Source organism: Drosophila pseudoobscura, chromosome 4, assembly GCF_009870125.1.
Source record: "Drosophila pseudoobscura strain MV-25-SWS-2005 chromosome 4, UCI_Dpse_MV25, whole genome shotgun sequence".
NCBI classification, from domain to species: Eukaryota; Metazoa; Arthropoda; class Insecta; order Diptera; family Drosophilidae; genus Drosophila; species Drosophila pseudoobscura.
Genome location: NC_046681.1, coordinates 28,109,107 through 28,130,381, shown reverse-complemented (window position 1 = coordinate 28,130,381; position 21,275 = coordinate 28,109,107). Strand labels below are relative to the sequence as shown.

Genomic DNA, 21,275 nt, shown 5'->3' with positions numbered 1-21,275 from the left:
CAGATAAATAGCGCCAGATCGGTGAAGGACCAACTCTCCCAGGATCGTGAGGATCCAGACTGTCGAACGGCATCAAAATCTCGACTACGAAAATGAGGCCGATTTTTGGCAAATTTCATGATGTAACCATCATGATTTTTTGCGAAAATCGTGAAAAACTGGATGTCCCTTATTCCGATCTCAGTCGATTTGCAGGACTCTCCCGATCACGTAGAGACATGCCGCTCTCCTTTCGCCCGCCGTATAGCATAGATATAGACTACAGAAAAACCAGTATTTTAATGATATGCAAATCCAAATCTTCGGCGGGCTATATCTCAGCTATTTATGGGAAATTTCTCAATTTTGCACTACAAAACCTTTAAATGCTGTTGGAAGTAACAGATGATAAAAGAGTAAACTTGGATGTATATTTTAGTATTGTATTGGAGAAGCCAATACAATAGTTAAGCCAACCGTAGGGCATGGTCATACTCGGCCACTAGCGATCTGATTACTATGATTTAAATGATCTTTACATTATTGCTATCGATGAAAATGTCGTAATATGTTACGACGTTTTGGTGCAAAATGTTTTGTTCAATTTACCTCAAGTATTTGGACTGTTTAAATAGAGGGGGCGTAGTGGGCGAATTTCGTTTTTCCATCGGTATATTTACGGTATATTTTGAAAATGAGATGGAATATTTAGGTATATTTCTGATGGACAGACCGTATATCTTATCGAAAAATCTCTCGGTCACAGCAGGCAGACGACAAGACGAACGTCGAAATTTTCGACACGAATATTTGTGGACTAGCAATAAATTTGTAAAAAAGTTAACACCATGTTGAAAGCCGTGTCGCGTGCATATGTGCGTGGCGGTGCCCAGGCACTGTCTACTGGCCTCAAGACGAGCGGCGCTGCTGTCAATACTATTGGTAAGGCGAAGGCCCATCGTGAAAAACATTCATTACATAATGAAAGGAGTGCGGAAAAGATCAATTTCCTGCGTTGGCTCATCGGGAATGCGGTTTAGCCAATTATTCATGGATATCTAACCAGATTTGGCAAATTTCCTTACGTAATTTCGACATAACCTCGCCCTTCGTCAGGAAAATGAAAACAACTTCTGTGCGAATGAGTGTGTGAGGCACAGACAAAAAACTGATACACTTGCAGACCAGGCCCTTTTGCCAGATTCGTACTGACCCGTTTCCCTACTTTCAGCTAGCCGCCAGGCACACACCGATCTGCAAGTGCCCGACTTCAGCGCCTACCGTCGCGATTCTGTCAAGGATAGTCGCCGTCGCAATGAGTCCGCCGAGGAGCGCAAGGCATTCTCCTATCTTCTGGTTGGTGGCGGAGCCGTTGGAGGTGCCTATGCTGCCAAGGGTTTGGTCAATGCCTTCCTCGGATCGATGAGCGCCTCAGCCGATGTGCTGGCCATGGCCAAGATCGAGATTAAATTGGCGGACATCGCCGAGGGCAAGTCCGTGACATTCAAATGGCGTGGCAAGCCGCTGTTCATCCGTCATCGTACTCAGGCCGAGATTGATACGGAACGGGGTGTGCCCACATCGTCGCTGCGTGATCCGGAAACTGATGATGTATGTACAGCCTGGATCTTCCCCTGAAACTCTGGCTAATTGTGTCTACCATCTCTTTCAGCAACGCGTGATCAAGCCCCAGTGGCTGGTGGTTATTGGCGTGTGCACGCACTTGGGATGTGTGCCAATCGCGAACTCTGGTGACTTCGGTGGCTACTATTGCCCTTGCCACGGCTCTCACTACGACGCATCGGGCCGCATCCGCAAGGGACCGGCGCCCCTGAACCTGGAAGTTCCCACCCACGAGTTCCCCGATGAGGGCACCCTCATCGTTGGTTAGAAACATTTACAGTGTTGTTATCGTTTAAGCCCCGCAGAAGAAAACCAACAAAATAGTGAATGGATCGATGTAAATTAATAAAAACAACCAAACAGAAGTTCTGAGCACAAACGAACATTTATTCGAATTGCATTGGAATCCGAATCGCGATCAAGTGAAAAGTGTGGCAAGTGTGAACAAACAACAATGAAGATGGAAGGAAGCTCATGGGAATCCCAGACTAGAGGCTGTATAATCCTTTAATGACTAATCCTAATAATACTCAACCGGATGAACCATACAAATTATCACCCGCGTTTCTTTAATTCCTCAATCTCCAGTTCGAGCAGATGGTTCTTCAAGCGCAGATGCTGCAGCTCCAACTGCTGCTTCTCCATCTCAATTCGGTGCGTCCCTGCAAGTCTAGTGTTCTCATCTCGAATGTAGTCCCTTTGCAGCTTTATCAGGGACAACTTTTCCTTCCACAAGTTATTTCTTCCTTCCTATAAACCACATTTTATCTTGAAATTTGTATTTCAAATAGGCAAGGAAACTAACCTGAGTACTTTCGGAATAGTTTGCTTCATATTGGTGCTGGCTCGGCGCCTGATTGTGGCTTCCTGCAAAGAAGAGGTACAATTATTCTTATTGCAAAGGTGTACATGGGTTTGCCACGGGTACTTGCCATCAGAATCATCGTCTGGTGAAGGATTGAGGCTTTCTGAAAGGTAAGAAAATAGATGAATGAGTTCCTCTCCTTTTCTTTGAAAATGGAACAGAAGTACGCACCATTGGCATAGTTTTCTTCTTCTGACAGCGGAGGATAGTGACATGTCGGCGTGACACCGCCTTTCCTTCCTATTCGCATTGGTATATTTATCACGAAGCGCCACCCACGTACGAGCGACACCTGATTGAGTGCAGTACTCTTCAGCTATTTTCACCCATGTCTCGGATTTCAGCTGAGGTAGCCGTATCACTCTTCTTGTTCAACAGTACATCCTTGTGGTTATCCACCAGCTGAAAAAGTATGCGCACCTCTGCCTCCGAGAAGTTTTTTCCTCGGGATCTTTTCAGCATTCTTTCCATTGTTGGATTTGGTTGTTGCAAACAAAAAACAGCTGTGTCTGTGGCGTTGCCACCTCGCTGAGTTGGGTCTAAGCAATTGGATTTCATTTTTGAAATGTACATGTATTCATGTGTAAGCGTATAAGTATTCGAATAGATCACCAATTTATTTACTTTAATGTTTAAAAAACATTTAAATAGGATGACATCTGGCAAATGATTCGGTGCTACTATTTCCAGCGATCTGGCAGCGCCCTTAATTGTTTTGTCGTCATCGACTGTTTTTGCAGCCCTATTTTGTATGTTATTGTCTGTCCTTGTTGATACGCGTTAAATTCCCATTTAAATGGCAGAGGAAATTGATGACAACGACTTTTATCGCGAGAACTTCAGCGCCGATTCGGACTGGGAGGTGTTCAATGCCCAGCTGGGTGAAATACTCCAGAAATGGGACGTCACTGCCAGCGGTGATGTTGGCAGATCTTTGAAGCCCGAGGAAATCTTTCGCTGCAAGTGGAAGGTTGAAAGCGAGACCCTGGATATGCTAAGCAACGGCATTGAGGTGGAGCACTACCAGGCACACTTGGAGGAGGACGAAATTAAGGAGGAGATAAAGGAGAATAGATGCCCGCAGCGAACACAATGCCATCAGGATCTGATGAGCAGCGGGAACAGCTTTGGTCCGCCCATTCGTAGCAGCTCCAATGAGCTGCACACTCTGGCCCGAATATATGGTCTACGGCGCTTCATTGTCCTCCATCCGGTCAACGCCAGCGTCAACTACATGAAGTCCACGGCGGAATTTAATTTCTTTCTCAGTGCCGCTGCAGTTGTGGCCGCAGAGGTGGGAAGTGTTGTGCCCATCTTTGTGCAGATCTACGATCCCAAGTGGAATTTCTTCACGGGTGTGTCGCCGGCGCCTGCCCTGAGGACCAACTTCCGCTTGATTGGCCTGGAGAAGGCCCCGCCCGAGTGTCGCTACTTGATGGGTCTGCTGACGCTGTTTAGGGAGAAGGTTCCTGCCTCGTATCCGCAGTCTGCCATGGTCTCTGTCTGCACCACCTACGCCCTGGACACGATGCGCATTCGAATGCCCATGTATGTGCCCTTCGATTATGGCCTTAACTCCGAGGACATAGTTGTGGCTGGACAAGTGGCCCATGTGGATGTTCAACAGTTTTATGCCCTGCCACATGGCTATAAGCCCGAATCCTGCACAGAGATCTATCTGGTCTACACCTGGCCGGAGCTGTCCGAGCACGTGGCCTTCGACAGCGAGCAGAGGACTGACTTCATACCCTCCAAGGCGCCGCTAGGCAAGGTTTATCTCTCTGTCGAGGCCTCTTCTTATCTCTCGTGCTGCCTGAGGGACTACCAGGCTGTGGCCAGTGTCACTCGTTCTCTGGAGTCCTTCGTGGGACGCAATTTCTCTGGAACCAGCAGCGGTGCTGAAGGCATCAATCCTTTGGATAAACTTACAGAACGCCAGCTGACCAAGCGACGGGATCGCAACTATGAGATGCCTTCTCAAGAGGGTCTAACGAAGCGTCTGCCCGGTCCGATGACCGAGAGTGAGCTGAGCGAACTGCTGGCCTACATGTTTCCCGATATGCATCCCGAAATGGCCTTGTACCCATATGTCAAGCAGAGTTTCAAGAATAAGGTGGGTGCTTCTCATGCGCATATCATCTGAGAGCCGATCCTTATTAATTCTTCAACTCCTTCCAGTTCGATCCAATGCGCATTAAGAGTGCCGTTCCCGACTCTTTGGTCTGTCGCCTCAGCTGCCTCCTGGCCACATGTCATGCCCATTCGGGCGGCCTGGATGGCATGGCACAACTGTGGGCCGCTTTCACCCGTCAGCTGCGTTTGCTGTGGGACAACTCCCTAGCCGTACCCGGGTGAGTCCGCCATCCACCCACACAATCAGCAATGCCCTCAAATCGTAACAAAAATATGCTTTTTATTCGGAACTTGATGCGTACGAAACCAAAACAGAAACGAAACATCTGGTAAACGTTCTAGTCTAGTCTAAATTTAGTTTGCTAATCTGTGAAGCCGCAAAGTTAACATTCGAATTGGATTTACGTGTAACAATTTAACGCACATTTAAATATCTAACCGGTAGGGCTAGTAGGGATCGGAATCCTCCGCTATATCGCTTGGTGTCTGTCGTCATCGGTGTCTTCGGTGTGGCTAGAGATGAGCAGTCCAAGCACTCGAAGGAAGGGTTTTCCTTGAAGGAGATCTCCCTCTGGCACGAGTACAGTTTTCATTGATATTTTATACACTTTGTTGTTTGTTTGTTAGCTGGCAGTATCTGTTATAAGTACATATTGCTCATCTCATCTCCTCTCCTCTCCGGTTGGGTTTGTTCAAGTGCAACTAAATCTAAATCTAAGCACGTGCTTGCTCTTCTACTCGTATATCGTACGAGTACCTCCTATATCATACCTTCTCCAGGTGCTAAGGCAGTTGAATACTCTAATGGTTTCCTTCTTGCTTCTTGCTTAACACTAACTTTGATTTAACTTTGTTCTTATAATATGTTTGTTGTTTTTGTTGGGATTGTTTGGATATTGTTTCCTCTACGTTTTCTTTTGCTTGCTTTACAAGTGAAACATGAAACATTACATATTACTATACGATTTTCTTTGAATTTATTGCCTAAAGTTTATTGGAATATTTGTTGTTGTTGTTCTTGTTGTTCGTCTAAATAATTGCTCCCGTTTTCCACCTAAATTGTGCTTACATATCTAATGCTCAAAGCCATGTCTATAACCGTTGTCTTATCGTTAGAATCAGTATATATAGTAGAGTATATAGTATAGATCGATACATATATTTGCTTACTTCACTAAGTATTCAGTGCCAGACCTGGGCGTTGTTATTGGTTCTCCGCGAAGAGATCCCGCCCAGGGGCACTAAATATTGTTAACTGTCAACTGCGTCCGGACTTGCCCGGACTGTTTGCCCGGGCTCGTCCCTCGATATCGTTCGACATCGATATATCGATAATGCTAAGAAATTAAATCGTTTAAAACGCCTAAAACTATGTTCCATATGTATATACAAAGATGTACAGAGGCTTGACTTTAGTCTCAAATGGGATGAAAATAAAAAAGTGATCGATAATTTTAAAATATTAACTTTATTAAAATCTCACTAAAAAGTAGAAGGAAATCATAAAAATAATCGTACAAGAACGTAGCACACAAAAATGTTTCAATTGAAGCTTCTGTACAAAAACGAAATGAAACAATCCTTAAAAAACTGAAACTGACTTTTAAACCGTTTTTTGGAGGGCAGTAAAAATGGTATTGGTTGAAATGAAGAATCTGTTTATGGCTGGGATAGACAAACATAGAATGAAATTCATATATAGAGAGGAAATAAGAATGAAATCGTTTGGGGGTTCTAGACTTTTAGACTAGAGAGTGTTTCTGTGTGTGTCAGGGGGGACTTCGTTGGAATTGCTCGTTAAAGGTTTTTAGATCCTGTTTATAATAGTACCTTAGAGGAGGTATCTCCCCATACATACGAGTACATGATAGTTATTTACATACAATCTATTGCGTTGTTGTGCTCTCTCAGCGACTTCTATGCGGTGTCTATCCCAGCATAAAGAAAAGTACATATTCCATTGCTAAGCCTAAACATTAGTTAAACAGATTTAATAGCTATTAAGTATAATTAGTACCATATTGACTTAAGGTTTAGTTCTTTGATTGCTTAACATCTGGTGTGTCTTCATCTCTTCCAACAACTAATCGCAAATCGCAAATCGCAAATAGCAAAAAAGAAGAACTACGGAAAGTATTTATTGCACTCTAAACAGCATATAAAAATATCGTATGTATCGTATGTGTTGTCTACTCCTACTCGTAACTCTTGCATATATTCCATTGTGTGTGTGTGTGTGTGTGTATGTTCCTTCCATTATGCAAATCTCAAGATGCCGCATGCGACAACAGCAACAATCTGAAGGGGCAGAATATCAGAATCAGAATTGCACTTAAAGCTTGGCCCTGTCTGCCACTGTGACTGCCACTGTGACTGCCACTGCCACTGCCACTGTCTCTGCATCTACCACTGCCTCTGTGTCGGGATTGGGGTCGGTGTCAGCCAATGTCAAGTTCAGAGACAAGGCCACATCCTGCCCAGCTGCCTCGTGCTGCTGCTGTTGCTGCCTCTGCACTTGCTCAATGCTTGACACCGAGGTGCTGGCAGCAAAGGATGAGGCCTCTGCCTCACGCTCTCCATCTCCATTTCCGTCTGTCTCCGTCTCGGTCTCTGTGTCTGCCCCATCCTGGCTGCCTGTTGTTGTTGCTGTTGCTGTTGTGACTGTGGCAGTCTCCTCTTCGCTTAGGCTACAATTACATGTACAATTACAGTTATCACTAAACGTATGCGCCTTATAATTGTTGCTAGTTGTTGCTGTGGCTGCTGCCGTTGCTGCTGCTGCTGCTGCAGCTTCTACATCATGATTATTATATAAAATATTGTTAGACGTTGCCGTTGCCATTGCCATTGCAACGGGTAACTGTAAACGAAAGGCATTGCTGCGGGGAATGTGGCATGTGGCTGCCGTGATGCTGCCACTGTTGCTGCTTCTGGTGCTGCCCCTGTTGCTATTGTTGTTGCTGCTGCTGCTGTTGCTTGTGGGATGATGATAAATGATTTCCTGACGTTCATATTCGTTAAAATAATTCTCCACAACAATGCCACTTGCTGCCGTGGCAGCTGCTGCTGCTGCTGCCGCCTGCGCTGCTGTGGCATCTTCTACGGTGGCGGCTGTCAACGCGGCCGAAGGCGCATGTGGCAGGTTGTTGCTGCTGCTGTTGGAGGAGATATTGCTGTTGCTATTATGGAAATTGGCGGCTCGGGGCACCACATCGGGTGGCGAGGTGCATCGCTCTGTTTGTGGCATATAGTAATGTAATCGTTGTTGTTGTTGTTGTTGTTGCTGTTGCTGTTGTGGTTGTTGATATGGCTGCTGCTCCAATTGCTGATTGTTTCTATGTCGCTGTTGTTGTTGTAGCTGTTGTAGTTGTTGCTGATGCTGCAGCTGATGCTGCAAATGTTGCTGTTGCTGCTGCTGCTGCTGATGTTGCAAATGTCTACCATTTCTGCGCTGCTGCTGCTGTTGCTGCTGACGCCGACCATCCCTTGTGGCAACACTCCCCTCGATGGCCGGCGTCAGATATTGTCAGAAAATGCCATCCAGATTTAATACAACATTGAAATATCAGGATAACGTAAGCCGCCCTCATAATGGCACTAGACCGTTGCGCGTTGTCGGATTGCGCGCCATATAGATGTCCATATCGTGATCGGTCCAGTTATCCGACGTATCGCAGTAGTTGTTCAACGTGTGCGTTGAGCCCGACTGCGAGTATCTGGAATTGTGGCAAGTACATCGATTATATCACACACTCTGCCATACTGCCACTCTGCCAGCAGCAGAAGTGCCGCAGCATTGCCCCATGATTTGTGGCGGTAAAAATGGCGGTGCAATCCAAGCGAAACGCAATTAAAATTAATGGAATCAGTAAATATAAGCCGGGAGAGGGCCAGCCAGAGAGCGGTGTTAGGTGGTGAAAGGATTTGTGGCTTAAATCCACATGCATGCCCCATGCCCAATGCCCCACAGAATTTACAGACAGATGAAAGTTTCATTTGATTTGATTTCAGCGATGAATAGTCGATCGGGTCTCCTCCAATCAAGGTTGAGATGGTGATGGTAATCGTAATGAAAGTGAATTAAATGAGGGTTGTCTGCGGATTTAAGTTTTAATCACTTTGGGGTTAGTGGTTCCGATTATAGTTTGATTTGTTTAAAGGAAAGGTTCTTTAAATACTTCTTTGACCAATTAAGTGCTTCTGTCGAGAGACTGGACTACTGGGTATCTTGGTGTCGAAGCCCGAGTGCCGCAACCCCCCACATGTTTTTAAATGTGCCATAAATTCCCTTCAATATATCTACTTAATGGCTGAATCTTGAATTCTGAAGCGCACTTCAACAGAAATATCAACAGTGAGAGTGCTGCGAGGGGGTCGAGTAGTTGGCATTTCAAAAACTTGATTTTCGAACGCCTCTCAGAGCCCGACACTTTCCCATGGTAGCCCGCGCGATACTTAAGAAATGCTAATTAAATGAATTGCCAAGCCAAAGAGCCATAAACCAAAGAAACGTAAAAGTAGAATTGAAAGTGGGATTGGTGGTGGAGTCGGCTTAAGATCTCAAGATCGGAATGGTGACAGACAGAATGTCTGGTGTGGGGGAGAGTGTGAGTGTTTGCTTAATTAGTTGCCACTCGCATCCGAGTCTGTGGCATGCGGCAGATGTGTGACGTTCTACTTACCGACTTCCCGGTCGATGGTTATGTATGTGCGTGGCATTGAGCTGATCGCGTGATCTGGAGCGCGGACGCGAGCGTCTGGCGCTGGAGGCGATGCTGGCGGGTCCGCCGCCGCCCACCATGCCGCTCATGCTCATCAGGCTGCTCACGGGCAGGCCACCGGGACCCCCCATTTGCATGCCTCCGCCTCCGCCGCCGCCCCCATTGCCGCCGTGGATGGAGCCGGCGTAGGAGGCGCGCGACATGCGCTCCGAGGCCGCGGCCAGGGACTGGCGAGACTGCCGGAGCTCTGGACGCGAGTTGACCAGGTTCGAGGGGAAGGCGCTGCCCAAATAGCCGCGATGCGAGTTGTTCGAGAAGCTGTGCTGCGACTGGCCATCGGCAATGGATCGACTGTGATTATGCATGTGTGTCGTGTGCGTGTGTGTGGGTCGATTCGGATGTGTGGCACGAACAAACAATGAAACAAACATAACGAACGCAATATTAAATCATAGCTGAATGGAAACGAAGAACGACGGCCCCATCAAATATGCAGAAAGCTCAATGTGGGGCAAGTCAATGTTGGGCCACGCCATGGAAGGTGCGCTTCGATGGGAAATGTCTGTGGGGTCCGTGGAGTCTTACCTTGATTTCCCCACTTTGCCGGGCATTCCGGAAAAGTGGCTGCGCATGTCGTCGGGCTGCTCGACGGGATAGATGCGGGGACGCGGTATCGAGCGTCCACTGTACGCGGACACTTGATCCCATTCCTGGAAAACAGGAAGAGAATATTCGATTCGATTATTGAAATTAATTAGAATGGAATTGGAATGAGTCCCAGTGAATCCTTCTGATGTGTGAAAAATCCTTCTAGGTTCTTGGTTTCTTGGGAGTGTTCCTCCAGCCTCTGTCTCTGGAATCCATTGATGTTTTCCAATCAGAGTTTGTCCCCATTCTTCATTCATTCTCCTCGGTACTCCTTCTTTTTTCCATTCACTCACTTCCAGTCTTCTTGAAGTCCCAATACCATCGTATTTAGGCCGCAAAAATGTCATTCTAGCATTCTTCCAATCGCTTGTAGGTCTTCAATCTTTCCAAAGACCTAAACACTGGCTTCATTCTCTATTATTTAATCTATATATCGTCTCCAGCTTAGATCCCATTAAAAATTCTACACAATCATCCACACATTTATTCCCATTAACTTTTTGGCAACGCAACCTTGCCAAAAAAGAAGACGAAGATCAAGCATATCCGAAATACTTTCAGTATTTATCTACGCTGCGTACAATCAACAGCCATCAAATCGCGGTGCTGCCAATTTTCCCAGTCATGGTCCGAACATCTAACCGGGGCCAGAGCCAGAGCCAGAGCCCGAAGCCCGGAGCCAGAGATAATTTCTTGGCAGGCTGCATAAAAGTGGAACTAAACCGAGTCGAACGATGGTATGGTTTGGGGCATGGGGAGGGGAGGCTCACCTTGTGATTGTTAAATGCCGATAGCGTTGCAATGGAGCCAAGTGGTCCTGGGGAACCGGTCGGACCGCAGCAATTAACAGGCAGTCCTCCAATTGGCAGTGGGCTCTTCTGTTGGCTGTTCTGCAGCTTGCGCGAGCGCCTGCAATGGGAGAAAGAAATGCGATGAGAATGGTTTAGAAGGGGTTCGAAGCTTAGAATACCCTGGTAGAAAATAGAGGAGGTATTTCAAGGATTGAAGAAGGAAATCTGCTGTTCCAAGTTGTGCCACTAAAGAGCTGCTGTGGCAAAAAGGATATACTCTCTCTCTTGTGGGGTATAATGGGATTGGATTGTGGTTGATGTGGTGGGACCAAGAAGGATGATGAAGTAAGCAGATAGCTTAAATAGAGCCAAAGCGTAACAAATGCAATCGAGAGAGAGAGAGAGCAAGAGAGAGGGAGGAACCCATGGCGTGGCAACAACTTAAGGACCTGCGATAAATCAGCCAGCCACTTTGGCCAGTCATTGGCTTTGTCTGTGGCTCTGCTGTTGTTAGCTACGGCCCCATAACTCACGGCCAGTGGAGCACAGTGGGGACTCACCTGCTGGCAGCAATGAACACAATCACGGCCACAATGATGGTGCCACAAATGGCCGCACTGGCCGCAATCGTTATCTTGTCCATGTTGGAGGCCTGCGAGGCCACAGTGCGGACCTCGCGGCACTGCTGGTACGGCACCGTCTCGGGGGTCACGTGCAGCTCCTCCAGCGAGATCACGCACACGATGATGCACTCCTGGGCGGGCACATTCTTGATCTTGAACTCCCGCTCGCTGGCCTCCAGCGGCGGTCCCTGCTTGAAGGCCTTCTCCCCGAACAGGCGGTAGACCACGCGGAAGCCCAGGATGTTGGCGGTGTCCGAGTCCCACTGGATGATCACGGAGCTGTCCTGGCGGAAGGCGTGCTTCACCTGCACCTCGTTGGCGTCGTCGATCCGCGTGCCCCTCTGCGGCGGATAGCCCAGCACCAGCGGCGGTCTCTGCGGCTTGTGCGGTCCCCCGTTGTTGTTCACTCCCTGACGCCAGCCCGGCGCCTGTTTGCTGTTCGCATGGACACCCGACGCAGCCGAGGAGGAGGAGGAGGAACTGCTTGTGGTGATGGTGGTGGCCTGGACGGTTCCGGTCCCGTTTGCGGATAGGTTTGTGGCCGCCGAGGGCGGGGCAGTGCTGGCTGAAACGCTTGCCGTTGTCTTGGCCGGAAGACGCGTCTGTCAAAGCGAAGGAAAGAGTATTAAAATCCACATCGAAAGTATCCCAGTATCCTTCCGACACTCACCGTACTCGAACGCTTCGTTGTTGGCTCTTCTGTGGTTGTTGTGCTTGTCGTTGTCGATGTCGTTGTGGTTGTGGAGCTGCTCACACTGCTGGCCACCGGCGAAGAGGCAGCTGTGCCCGTGCCCGTGCCCGTCCCCGTTTCATACTCCACGGAATCCACGGACGACGAGGCCAACGTTGGCTTTAGGTTATCGGCCAGGCCAACTGGACCGCGGAGCGCCGCATCGGCAATGTCCGGACAGCTCAGCTCCTCGGGCTGTATGGAGTAGAAGCCACGGTCCCGGAAACGCGGTGGGGTGCCACAGAACTGTGGATTGCGTTCTCGTGATGTGACCTAGGGGGCAGGGCCGTGGCCGGGGGCAGGATTGAAGTGTAAACACACAATGGGAAAGTTAATGAAACGTACAGGAACAAATTGGGTGCGGTGGGAGGGATCTAAGCGGAACTAGATTTATTGAAAGAATGTTCACGGAAAGAAACTTCGAAGTGAACAGAAAATACATTCATTGGCCATGAAATTCATGAAACATAAGAATCCTCGCTTGATTCCTTATTTCAAGGACCTTTTAAGCTACATAGAAAACTCTCCTCCGAACGGACATTCTTTCAAACATTTTCGCGCATTTCTCTCAGTGTAATCCCTACCTGCAGATCCCCGTTGCGTATCCACTCGGCTACCCATCGGAGCTTGCAGTCGCAGTGGAGGAATCGGCCCCCCAGCGACAGGCCACGCAGCGTGGCGTTCAGATGGGCAAAGGCGCCCTCGGGCACGGAGCTCAGCGGGTTGCCGTCGAGGGCGAGGAGGGTGATGCCCGGGTTGCCACGGAAGGCTGCCTCCGGCAAGCTGGTCAGCAGATTGAAGCCAATGTCCAGGACGCGCAGCTCCTTCAGGGAGTGCACGGCCCCGATGGGGAACTCGGCCAGCAGATTGTTGAGCAAACTCAAGGAGCTGAGCGTCTTGCGTACCCCCGCGAAGGCCGTCTCGCCAATGCTCTGGATGAGATTCCGCTCGAGATTCAGGGCAGTGAGGGCATCCAGGCCGTCGAACACCCGTATGCCGCCCGCTCCGGGCAGCTCCTTGATGCCGTTCTGGGACAGATCCAAGAAGGCCAGACTCTTGAGCCCCCTGATGCACTCGGGCACTCGTCGCTGCTTGGTGCCCTTCAGGTTGAGGTTCTTCAGACTCTGTTCGAGTCCTCGGAAGGCTCCCGCCGAGAGGGTCACATTGTTGTCGTTCAGCTTGAGGGTCGACAGCTTGCTCAGGCCGCTGAAGGCATCGTCTGGTATGTGTGTGAGCTGGTTCTTGGACAGGTCCAGCAGATTGAGCTTGCCCAGCAGCTGCAGCGCCTTCACCGGCACATCGCTCAGCAGATTGTCCTGCAGATTGAGGTTCCGCAGCACACCCTCCTGGCCCCGGAAGGCACCCTCCGCTATCCGCTTGATGCCGCAGCTCGAGAGCTGCACATTGTGCAGGCTCAGATTGCTGAAGATCGCGTCCGGGAGTTCCGATATCGAGGAGTTGTTCACGTACAGCAGATCCACGGGCTTCAGCCGGGCATGGGTGTTCATGGCCCCCAGAAGGTCTTCGAAGTTCACCTGGAAAGAGATTGTTGATTGAACTAAAGGGCTAGGAGGGGGGAGGGTGGTGTTTCCTTACCTGGTCACACTGCACGCTCAGTTCCCTGCCCAGATTGTAGGCACATATGCAGCTGGTCTGCAGGTCGGGCACATCCCTCTGCCAGGGACATTGTCCCGCCGCCTGGGCCACCCAGAGGAGTAGCAGGAGCAGGGGCGCTATCGTCGTTGTGGCTGTCGTTGTTGTTTGGCTGCCTCTCATCTTGGTGCCGGCATAGAGCTGTGGACAAAAGACAAATTTGCTGTTAGATTTGCTGTTGGAGAGTGGAGCGGCATCAAGTGAAAAAGTGAAGGTTGTCTGGTCCAGTTGGGTCATAAATTATCCAATTAATGCTGTCGCCTGTCCACCGGCCAGGACTACCTCCCAGGCACCCCTGCCACCCCTTCCTTCACATCTTGAGAGAGTGGTCAAGACAGGAGGATACCATGGAGAGTGCTTGGGTTGGGAAGAAGGCTTTATCAATCAGTTTGGCAGGCTACTACTTTCAATTTCATTTTCATGCTCTTTAGACACCAAACAGTGCGTGAAAGGAGGAGGGGCATAGAGGGCATGGGGCATGGGGGATGGTGATCCTTGGGGCAGTTTAGTTTTGATTAATTTGCCTGTCTGCCTGTCAAACGAGGTGCTTCATAGCCTCAGCCTCAGCCCCAGTCACTCTTCTGCTAGGCCATAAAAAAAGGGAGTGAAAAGAAGTGATGGAGAAGACCTGCTACTGGGCACCCAGTAAATCCTTTTCAAAGTCCCACCTCCGCAAAAAAAGTGTTACGCGGCGCAGCTACTTTTTTGTTGGCCATTTAATTTAATTTGAACGAATCATAAAAGAGCCAAGCACGTGATGGGCTGCCCTCTCACGGAACCCAATCAAACAATGGGTGAAAGGTTAGCAAAAAAAAACAAGGGAGGGGGGAACCAGAAGCTGTTGACCTTTTTGCATAATCATGAGTTATGATGACATTCGTTTTTCCTTGCCTTTTCCCCTCCCTTTGCGTTTTTTTTTTCGGTGGTTGTCATTGTTGCGGCCACACTTTTGTTTTGGTTGCCTTTCGGTGGAGAGTTCTTTGTGTTCTTTGGATTATTGTTATATTATGGGATCTTCAGGGCACAGAAAAAGGTGCTGGCAGATGACAGGTGAATGGACTCTTGGGTTTGTTGTTTTGGGTACTCGTAAGTAAATCAAGATGGGAACAAATAAGCAAGATGTTTGCTGGTTTTGGGGGAATCTTCGTAAATATAATTAGTAGATATTACAGGTTCTGCTTCTTAAGGAATTTTTGGATTTAGGAAGGTATGAAAAGGGCTTAATTTGTAATCTTTTTTTTTTGTAAGAAATTCGTTTAAATTCCTTGAAAATCTTCGCCTCGAGTCCACTCCATTTTAATCATTTGGAAGACCAATTATCCATTATTTTGCTACCATTTTAAGTGCCTTAAATTATCCGTAAACGTATGTAAAATATTTCCCTGCACAGTTCAACAATCTTTGATATTTGCATGCCAGCTACAGATCCCCCGCCATCTTATATAATCCACGATAAATCATATTGCATCTCTCCATCGAAGGTTTTCGTGCTGGCAGCAATCAGACAATCAATTTGGCTGCCAAAGATTTCCTATATTTGTATTTCCAAATCAAAGTAAAAGTTGAAACAAATTGAAGTTCCATCCCATCGGCCGCATCGGCAATCCGGTGGATCATCTCTTCAGACGGACCTCAGACCGCAGAATAATAATTAAACTGCACGCTCGGCTACATCCCAAAAATAATAATAATCAACATTTGTGTCTTTTGATTGATAGTTTTTCGTACTCCCCGGCTTCGTCTTCACGCCTCCGTGCATCCGTAAGATACTGCCCAGAGGCGGGCGATGGAGGGGCGCCTGTGGGAGGCTGGGAGGAGGAGGTTTTCGGTTGATGTTTCAATTGTTCGATCCGCCTGACTTCATTTTTCATGGCATTTTGGATTTTTTTGTGCTGGGGCTGTTGGACTTTTGTCTCTTCCTTAATTCAACTTATAAATTGCATTACGTGGCTAAGACTTAGCGAAAAAAAAACACAAAACAGATTGGGAAAACGAGAAAAAAGGCAGAAAATATTTCAAGCTTGACTGTACATTCCCCATTTCTCTCTCTCTCTCTCTTATCTTTCTCTGGGTCTATTCTCGCTGCTCATTTCTCATTTCTCACTCAACTGTCTGGCCACAAATTTAATTAAAAATTCTTCCACTTCTTCCTCTTTCTCTGTGTTCCCTTTGTTTTTTCTTCCTTCTGCGTATTAATTGCATCACTAAATTTTTTAATGCGCGAAAAGTGCGAAAATTGCATTGTGAATACAAAAGAAAGAGAATGCAGCAACAACTGCTACCAGGAATGACTGAATGAATGACCGACTGACTGACTGCATGAATGAAAACGAATCAAGTACAGTTGTGCACAGCAAAAGTTTTCAAAATGACTACAAACAACAGGAATTGAAGCCAACCAGATAACTGTTTTTTTGAGTTGTTTGCGGAATGAACCCACAAATACCCTCCAGAGATGGAAATTTTTAAAAATTATGAGCTGCTATATGCTGTAACTTTTATGCCAGAGTCTTCATAACAGAACCATAATATAATAAAATATATATAATATAATATAATTCTATAGTTGATGGTCTATTAATCTTTCCATTAAACTTTCCAACAGATATTACCTCTATAATCTTCCATCCCATAATAATACTATACTGAAGTCTACAGAAGATGTCGTCCGAATCATTTGTGAAAATCTGAATTGGGAAATCCTATGGACATTTTCAAAGAGCAGCTCTTCAGAATTCTTGCAGCTCTGTTGGGGTACAGGTTCTTCCCGATTAAGAACCTTGATCAAACCCACTACTGCCCCTCCTACCTCTTCCAGGGTATCCCCCTGTGGAAGGGTATGCACTAAAAGATGCAACTTTTTGTTTTCTCACCCAAAAAACTTGAAAGGTGCAAATGATTTTTCTCTTTCTATCCTTCTCTCTCTTGGATTCTCTGTCCGTTTCAGGTGTTTGTTGTTTCTTTTGTTGTGGCCGCATAATTATTCACTCTTTTTTTGTGTTTTTGTTGTTTCTGGTTTTTTTTCTGTGGCTTTGGAAATTTGCATTTTTAGACAATGGTCCAGCGGTTGATTTTTTCTTCTATCTGTTTTTGCGTTTTTTTTTCCGTCTATTTGGCTTTGGGGCTCGAGGCTCGTTGGGCAAGAGGCAATCTTCTGCCTCCCATCACACCTTTCGGGCCGAAAAATGTTTTAATTGAAGTTTTATTTAACAAAAGCTTGGGCCCCACTTCTTGTGGGTCTCTGTGGGCGTAGGGCTTTGGGGCCGGGGGGCGGCAGTGGGGTTTTTTGGGTCACATAATGCTGTTAAGCATTTAAGTGGATTAGAATTTTTCGAGGTGGTTTCTGGCCCAAAAGGGCAGATTTTTCTCTGTGTGGGAAAAGTTGTCAATTGAAAAGTTTATATATAGACGAGGGGGCGTGAGGTGCTATGCGGCTATATATAGAGTTCGGCTGGAGTGCTGCAGTGTCGGAGTGCCGGAGTGTGTGCACAGGTTGATAATCTCTTGGGTCAGCTCTGAGGGCAAATGAATTAAGTGGAGAGGTGGGGGAGGGGTGCGATTTTTGAGGTTCGTTGTTTGAGCTTTGGCCAGCCTTTTGGGTTTGTATTAATTTGATATCTTTTTTAGAGCAGATTTAACTTTTGGGGGTAGATTTTTGAGCAGGGAACATCCAAAAAAGGATCAAAATATGTATTTAAAAAGAGTTTTGATTAATAATCGATTAATTATCGATAATAATAAGAAGCTTCACCTTTAATAAGGCGACTTCTATTAACAAAATGAGCCCCTTCAATCCCAATAACTAAATTGCCTGATCCCCACAGCGTCAACTTATTATTCAATAAATTTCCTTGGGAAATCCTCCGCCATCCTCCGTACGGGGCGGAAGGAAGCTTGAATAAATTCCAGTGCGACCGCTGCCACGAAAATCCCCTTTTAAACACGACGCTGGCTTTTGTCATCTCATTCTCTATTAAGGCCAAAAACAATTTCCGTTTAACCGCAGCTTATCCTTTTTGGTCGTTGAAGCCAAGTGAATTGTTCTCTCGTTCTCTTGGCCACACAAAAATAAACGTAACTCGGGCTAGTTTATTGGCCCGGAGATGGAGCTCCGACAACGACGACTGGGAGGAGGATGATGATGATGATGAGAGGATGGGTGGTGGGGTGGTGGCTCCCAGGCATAGACCATAGTCCATAGACCATAGACATTGAATTAATGACATGAAGCACATTTGATGTTTTTATTTCATTGAAACTAAAATGAAAGTGTCGGGTATGTGGCAGATGGGGCTATGGCCTGGAAGATGGAACATTATCAACTGGACAACATTGGGTGGGTCAATAAAACGCTGGCCAACAGCCAGCAGAAGATGAGAGCCCCACCCTCTCCCCCTATCCCCTCACTGTGCGGTTGAGTGCAGTTTTTGAGCCACTTAGAAAAACCTTTTAAGCAGCTGCTGGCCACTCCACTGTGCCCCGGCACTGGTGTTTCTTCCTGCCACCAACTAATAAGACAACTTTTATGCAAATGCAAATGCCATTGCACCACAGAAGAGCTCCCTTTGGAGCTGCCGTTTTTCCCCATTTTCTTGTTCATTTTTTCCATTTTTTTCCCCATTTTTCCCATTTTTGGGTTGGAAAACATCCGCTGCGCTGCGGTCCAAATAAGTCACTTCTTCCCTTCTACACTGGGAGAAAAACAGAAGCGAAACAGTTGGCCAGAAACTGTGTTACGAGGGGAACAAAGTTTAGGGATTATTTGAATATAAATTTGAAACGATTTCAATCATATTTCAAAGTCTATCTTTTAAGAGTTCTATCTGCCTGAGATATACCTTTGAAAATCCCACCAGTGTACACAGAACGCCCTCTTCGGCTCTCCTCTCAGCCACCACTTGGGTTCAACAAACTCTTTGGGGGCTGAGTCACTGCCGGAGCTCGCTTCGGGCTCATTGGCTATGCAAGACGAGAGGGCCACGCACGCGTTGACAGGGCGTGATGAGCGTGAATATCAATTGGGAGGAGAGACATTCGTTGGTGGCAGAGTGGGAGGGGAAGGGGAACGGGAACACACCCATGGTCCGCCCCGTGATATATGCATGCATGGCTTATGCGTTATATGTGTGACAGCTTAGCATAGAGCTCTTCGCTTGTCTTCTCTGGTCCTCTGTCTGATAAGCGGCGACAATCGCCGCCTTTCATTGTTTGCCCAGCCCCTCGTCAGGTTTTATTGCCAGTTTTACAAAGATGTGCGGTCTGGCCAAGAGACTGAGACTGAGATTGGAGCCAAAGAATGGTGCTGATACGAGCAGGGGAGGAGGTGTTGCACATGAAGAATGGTGGCATGCAGAGTGGAGAAAAGTGAAACGCAGACTTGGCAGAAGACTAAGATGCATTCTGACACAGAATCTTGCAGATAGATTGAAACCGAGATTAAGACTCGGCCTGGAATGGGAGACTGACAAGAGGCAGGCACTGGGAAGAGCCCGGGAAGCTCTGACACAAAGACACAGACTCCCAGAGGCCGAGAACGAAGCCCAAAGAGTAGGCTCAGACACAGACAGTGAAATGAGAACTTGAATAAAGATTGAAGACGGAGACTAGACAGCAACTGAATGATATAGAGGCATGTTCCAAAAGAAAGAAGAAAACCAAGACGAGGCTTGGGAGTTTTATTCAAACAGAGACTGAAAACGAGACTACGAGGCCAACAAGAACTATAACAGACTTCACACAGAGAAAGAAGAGAACATGCTAGGGAAAGAGACTACTTTTAGAGCCCCAGAAAGTGAGTGCGAGATTGAAAGCGAGAAGATCACAAATGGCACTTCAATAGTTAAGGAAACCCCTGATCTAGCATATAAATAGCCCCTAGAAATAGTGTATCCATCAACACCTCATTATATGCCCTCTCTCTCTCCCTCTTGACAGGATTGCATCTGGCTTTCCCGACACGCGCACCTGCCTGCTCCACCAGAAGCTGCAAATGCTCAACGTTTGCGTGGAGCGTCGCGTGCAGCGGGAGGCAAACAGCAAACGCAAACAGCACCAGGACCAGGCACTGGCCATATCCGAGGACGAGGAGGAGGACGGGGGCGAGTTCTTTGATTGCGATGAGCCGAACTCCGGGGCGGGCTCCCCCGTTAAGGCAGTGCTTAGCCTGAAGCCCGAGGGTCGCTTGAGGCGGCTGGGGGACGAGCGTTTGCTGGACGAGCCCGAGGAGTATCTCTACATCCCAGAGACCCAGGAGCCAGTGCCCAAGACAGAAGACCAGCTGCAGGACGATGCCGAGGTGATGCTGAAGCTGGGACCCGGCTCGGGTCTGTCCACTCAAATGATGTGCACTTCCCTGCTGTCCGACATGGAGGCCTTCAAGGCGGCCAATCCTCGCTCCCAGATGGAGGACTTTATCCGTTGGTACAGCCCCAAGGACTGGGAGGAGGTCCAGAATGGTGAGTGTGGGAAATACTCCGTCAGTATATATCTATCCTAATTCTACTCCTCAGAAACGGGTGAAATCACTCACCAGTTGAGCGTGAGAATGACCACTGAGGGCAACACCTGGCTAAGAGTTTGGCAACAGGCCCATCCCGTGCCCGTAGCCCGACAGAAGCGACTGTTCGATGACACCAATGAGGCTCTGAAGGTGCTACACTTCCTGGAAAGCCGAAAGATGCACGAGATCTACAACCTGACCATAGTACCAGTCCTCCACTCGAGTATCCTCAAGCTTTTAGTGAGTAAAGGACTCTATCCAATGGAGGAAACAACTAAAGCAATCTCTTTTCCTAGGACATCTGCATCAATGCCAAAGTCGATGATCTTTTCAGCCCCCAAATCGAGCAGCTCCTCACGGATCTCTGCCGCCTTTCGCGTTCGCAGTCGGATGATCTGCCACCGATTGGCCCCCTTCTGGATGATCTGGCCGAGCTGGAGCGCCGCTTCTACCAGTTCAAGTGCTTTGAGCGCCTCTCCGGCTATCCCAAGAAGAGTACCCTGGACCAGGTCAAGCTACAGTTCCTGGAGATCCTCCGCAACGACAACTGCTGCACGATTGTCAACCGCAAGCTGACGGCCGCCGGGGATGGCACCCTGTACGACATACTGATACCCAAGTTGGAGCACGACATGGCCGAGCGATTGATCAGCAAGGACTACATCATAAGGCTGGACGGCGACTCGAAGAGTACGGAGAAGGGCCTGTACTTGGGTCCACAGTTCATGAGGGCCATTGTCACGGGGGAAAAGCTAAGACTCTGTGGCGCATTCACGGAGAGCACAGCCTTTGTTTAGGGAGGAAAACTACAGGAATTCCAGGAATGACTGAAGAAGGATTAAATCTAAAGAAATTAATATGAATATGAATGTTATTCCACAATACGCATACGCAAGACTATTTAAACTATTATATTAATATGTACTTCCATTGTATTTGGTTTTATTTGTGCTTTAAATAATACACACAAAGAAATTATTAAGTATTCCTGTCGGGGCACAAACTTTCAG

At 47.6% G+C, this 21,275-nt stretch overlaps 4 protein-coding genes across 8 annotated transcripts in view; 2 read left to right on the top strand and 2 right to left on the bottom strand.

Moving 5' to 3' along the window:
* Positions 1-721: 721 nt before the first annotated feature.
* Positions 722-1,985, top strand: RFeSP (Rieske iron-sulfur protein). The gene is made up of 3 exons (XM_002132877.3): positions 722-921; positions 1,211-1,590; positions 1,652-1,985. The coding sequence occupies exons 1-3, from the start codon at positions 828-830 to the stop codon at positions 1,868-1,870; spliced, it is 693 nt and encodes a 230-aa protein (XP_002132913.1). The 5' UTR covers positions 722-827; the 3' UTR covers positions 1,871-1,985.
* Positions 1,986-2,074: 89 nt separating this feature from the next.
* Positions 2,075-3,112, bottom strand: LOC4817646 (uncharacterized). 2 transcript variants are annotated; one of them, XM_033379714.1, is made up of 4 exons: positions 2,639-3,112; positions 2,535-2,570; positions 2,408-2,469; positions 2,075-2,332 (listed from the first exon to the last, which is right to left on the bottom strand). In XM_033379714.1, the coding sequence occupies exons 1-4, from the start codon at positions 2,645-2,647 to the stop codon at positions 2,158-2,160; spliced, it is 282 nt and encodes a 93-aa protein (XP_033235605.1). In that variant the 5' UTR covers positions 2,648-3,112; the 3' UTR covers positions 2,075-2,157. The 2 variants fall into 2 exon arrangements, with proteins under 2 accessions (XP_033235605.1, XP_001357038.4); XM_001357002.4 differs by having other exon boundaries at positions 2,075-2,352; positions 2,639-3,107.
* A 151-nt stretch (positions 3,113-3,263) lies between these two features.
* On the top strand, positions 3,264-21,066 carry Rab3GAP1 (RAB3 GTPase activating protein subunit 1). Its single transcript, XM_001356999.4, has 5 exons — positions 3,264-4,580; positions 4,646-4,818; positions 19,701-20,221; positions 20,276-20,505; positions 20,562-21,066. The coding sequence occupies exons 1-5, from the start codon at positions 3,264-3,266 to the stop codon at positions 21,060-21,062; spliced, it is 2,742 nt and encodes a 913-aa protein (XP_001357035.2). The 3' UTR covers positions 21,063-21,066.
* haf (leucine-rich repeat and fibronectin type-III domain-containing protein hattifattener) overlaps positions 8,160-21,275 on the bottom strand; it is a 62,629-nt gene continuing 49,513 nt past the window's right edge. For 3 of the 4 annotated variants that reach the window (XM_033379709.1, XM_033379710.1, XM_015180907.2), the window contains 8 exons: positions 13,710-13,907; positions 12,698-13,648; positions 12,054-12,386; positions 11,321-11,985; positions 10,740-10,878; positions 9,907-10,031; positions 9,283-9,672; positions 8,160-8,316 (listed from right to left, as the gene is read on the bottom strand). In XM_033379709.1, coding sequence (XP_033235600.1) covers positions 8,187-8,316; positions 9,283-9,672; positions 9,907-10,031; positions 10,740-10,878; positions 11,321-11,985; positions 12,054-12,386; positions 12,698-13,648; positions 13,710-13,889 — 2,913 coding nt within the window. In that variant the 5' untranslated portion in view covers positions 13,890-13,907 and the 3' untranslated portion in view covers positions 8,160-8,186. The remainder of the gene's footprint in view (positions 8,317-9,282; positions 9,673-9,906; positions 10,032-10,739; positions 10,879-11,320; positions 11,986-12,053; positions 12,387-12,697; positions 13,649-13,709; positions 13,908-21,275) is intronic. The other variant, XM_015180908.2, reaches the window with a different exon arrangement.

Bases quoted from the DNA above. Each gene is read 5' to 3' on its own strand.
- RFeSP (XM_002132877.3), top strand. From the start codon at position 828: ATGTTGAAAGCCGTGTCGCGTGCATATGTGCGTGGCGGTGCCCAGGCA. The intron at 922-1,210 runs GTAAGGCGAAGG...CCCTACTTTCAG, and splicing joins CGCTGCTGTCAATACTATTG to CTAGCCGCCAGGCACACACC. The intron at 1,591-1,651 runs GTATGTACAGCC...CATCTCTTTCAG, and splicing joins GTGATCCGGAAACTGATGAT to CAACGCGTGATCAAGCCCCA.
- LOC4817646 (XM_001357002.4), bottom strand. From the start codon at position 2,717: ATGCGAATAGGAAGGAAAGGCGGTGTCACGCCGACATGTCACTATCCT. The intron at 2,470-2,534 runs GCAAGTACCCGT...TCTTCTTTGCAG, and splicing joins ACCAGACGATGATTCTGATG to GAAGCCACAATCAGGCGCCG. The intron at 2,353-2,407 runs GTTAGTTTCCTT...TGTGGTTTATAG, and splicing joins ACTATTCCGAAAGTACTCAG to GAAGGAAGAAATAACTTGTG.
- Rab3GAP1 (XM_001356999.4), top strand. From the start codon at position 3,264: ATGGCAGAGGAAATTGATGACAACGACTTTTATCGCGAGAACTTCAGC. The intron at 4,819-19,700 runs GTGAGTCCGCCA...CCCTCTTGACAG, and splicing joins AACTCCCTAGCCGTACCCGG to GATTGCATCTGGCTTTCCCG. The intron at 20,506-20,561 runs GTGAGTAAAGGA...CTCTTTTCCTAG, and splicing joins CGAGTATCCTCAAGCTTTTA to GACATCTGCATCAATGCCAA.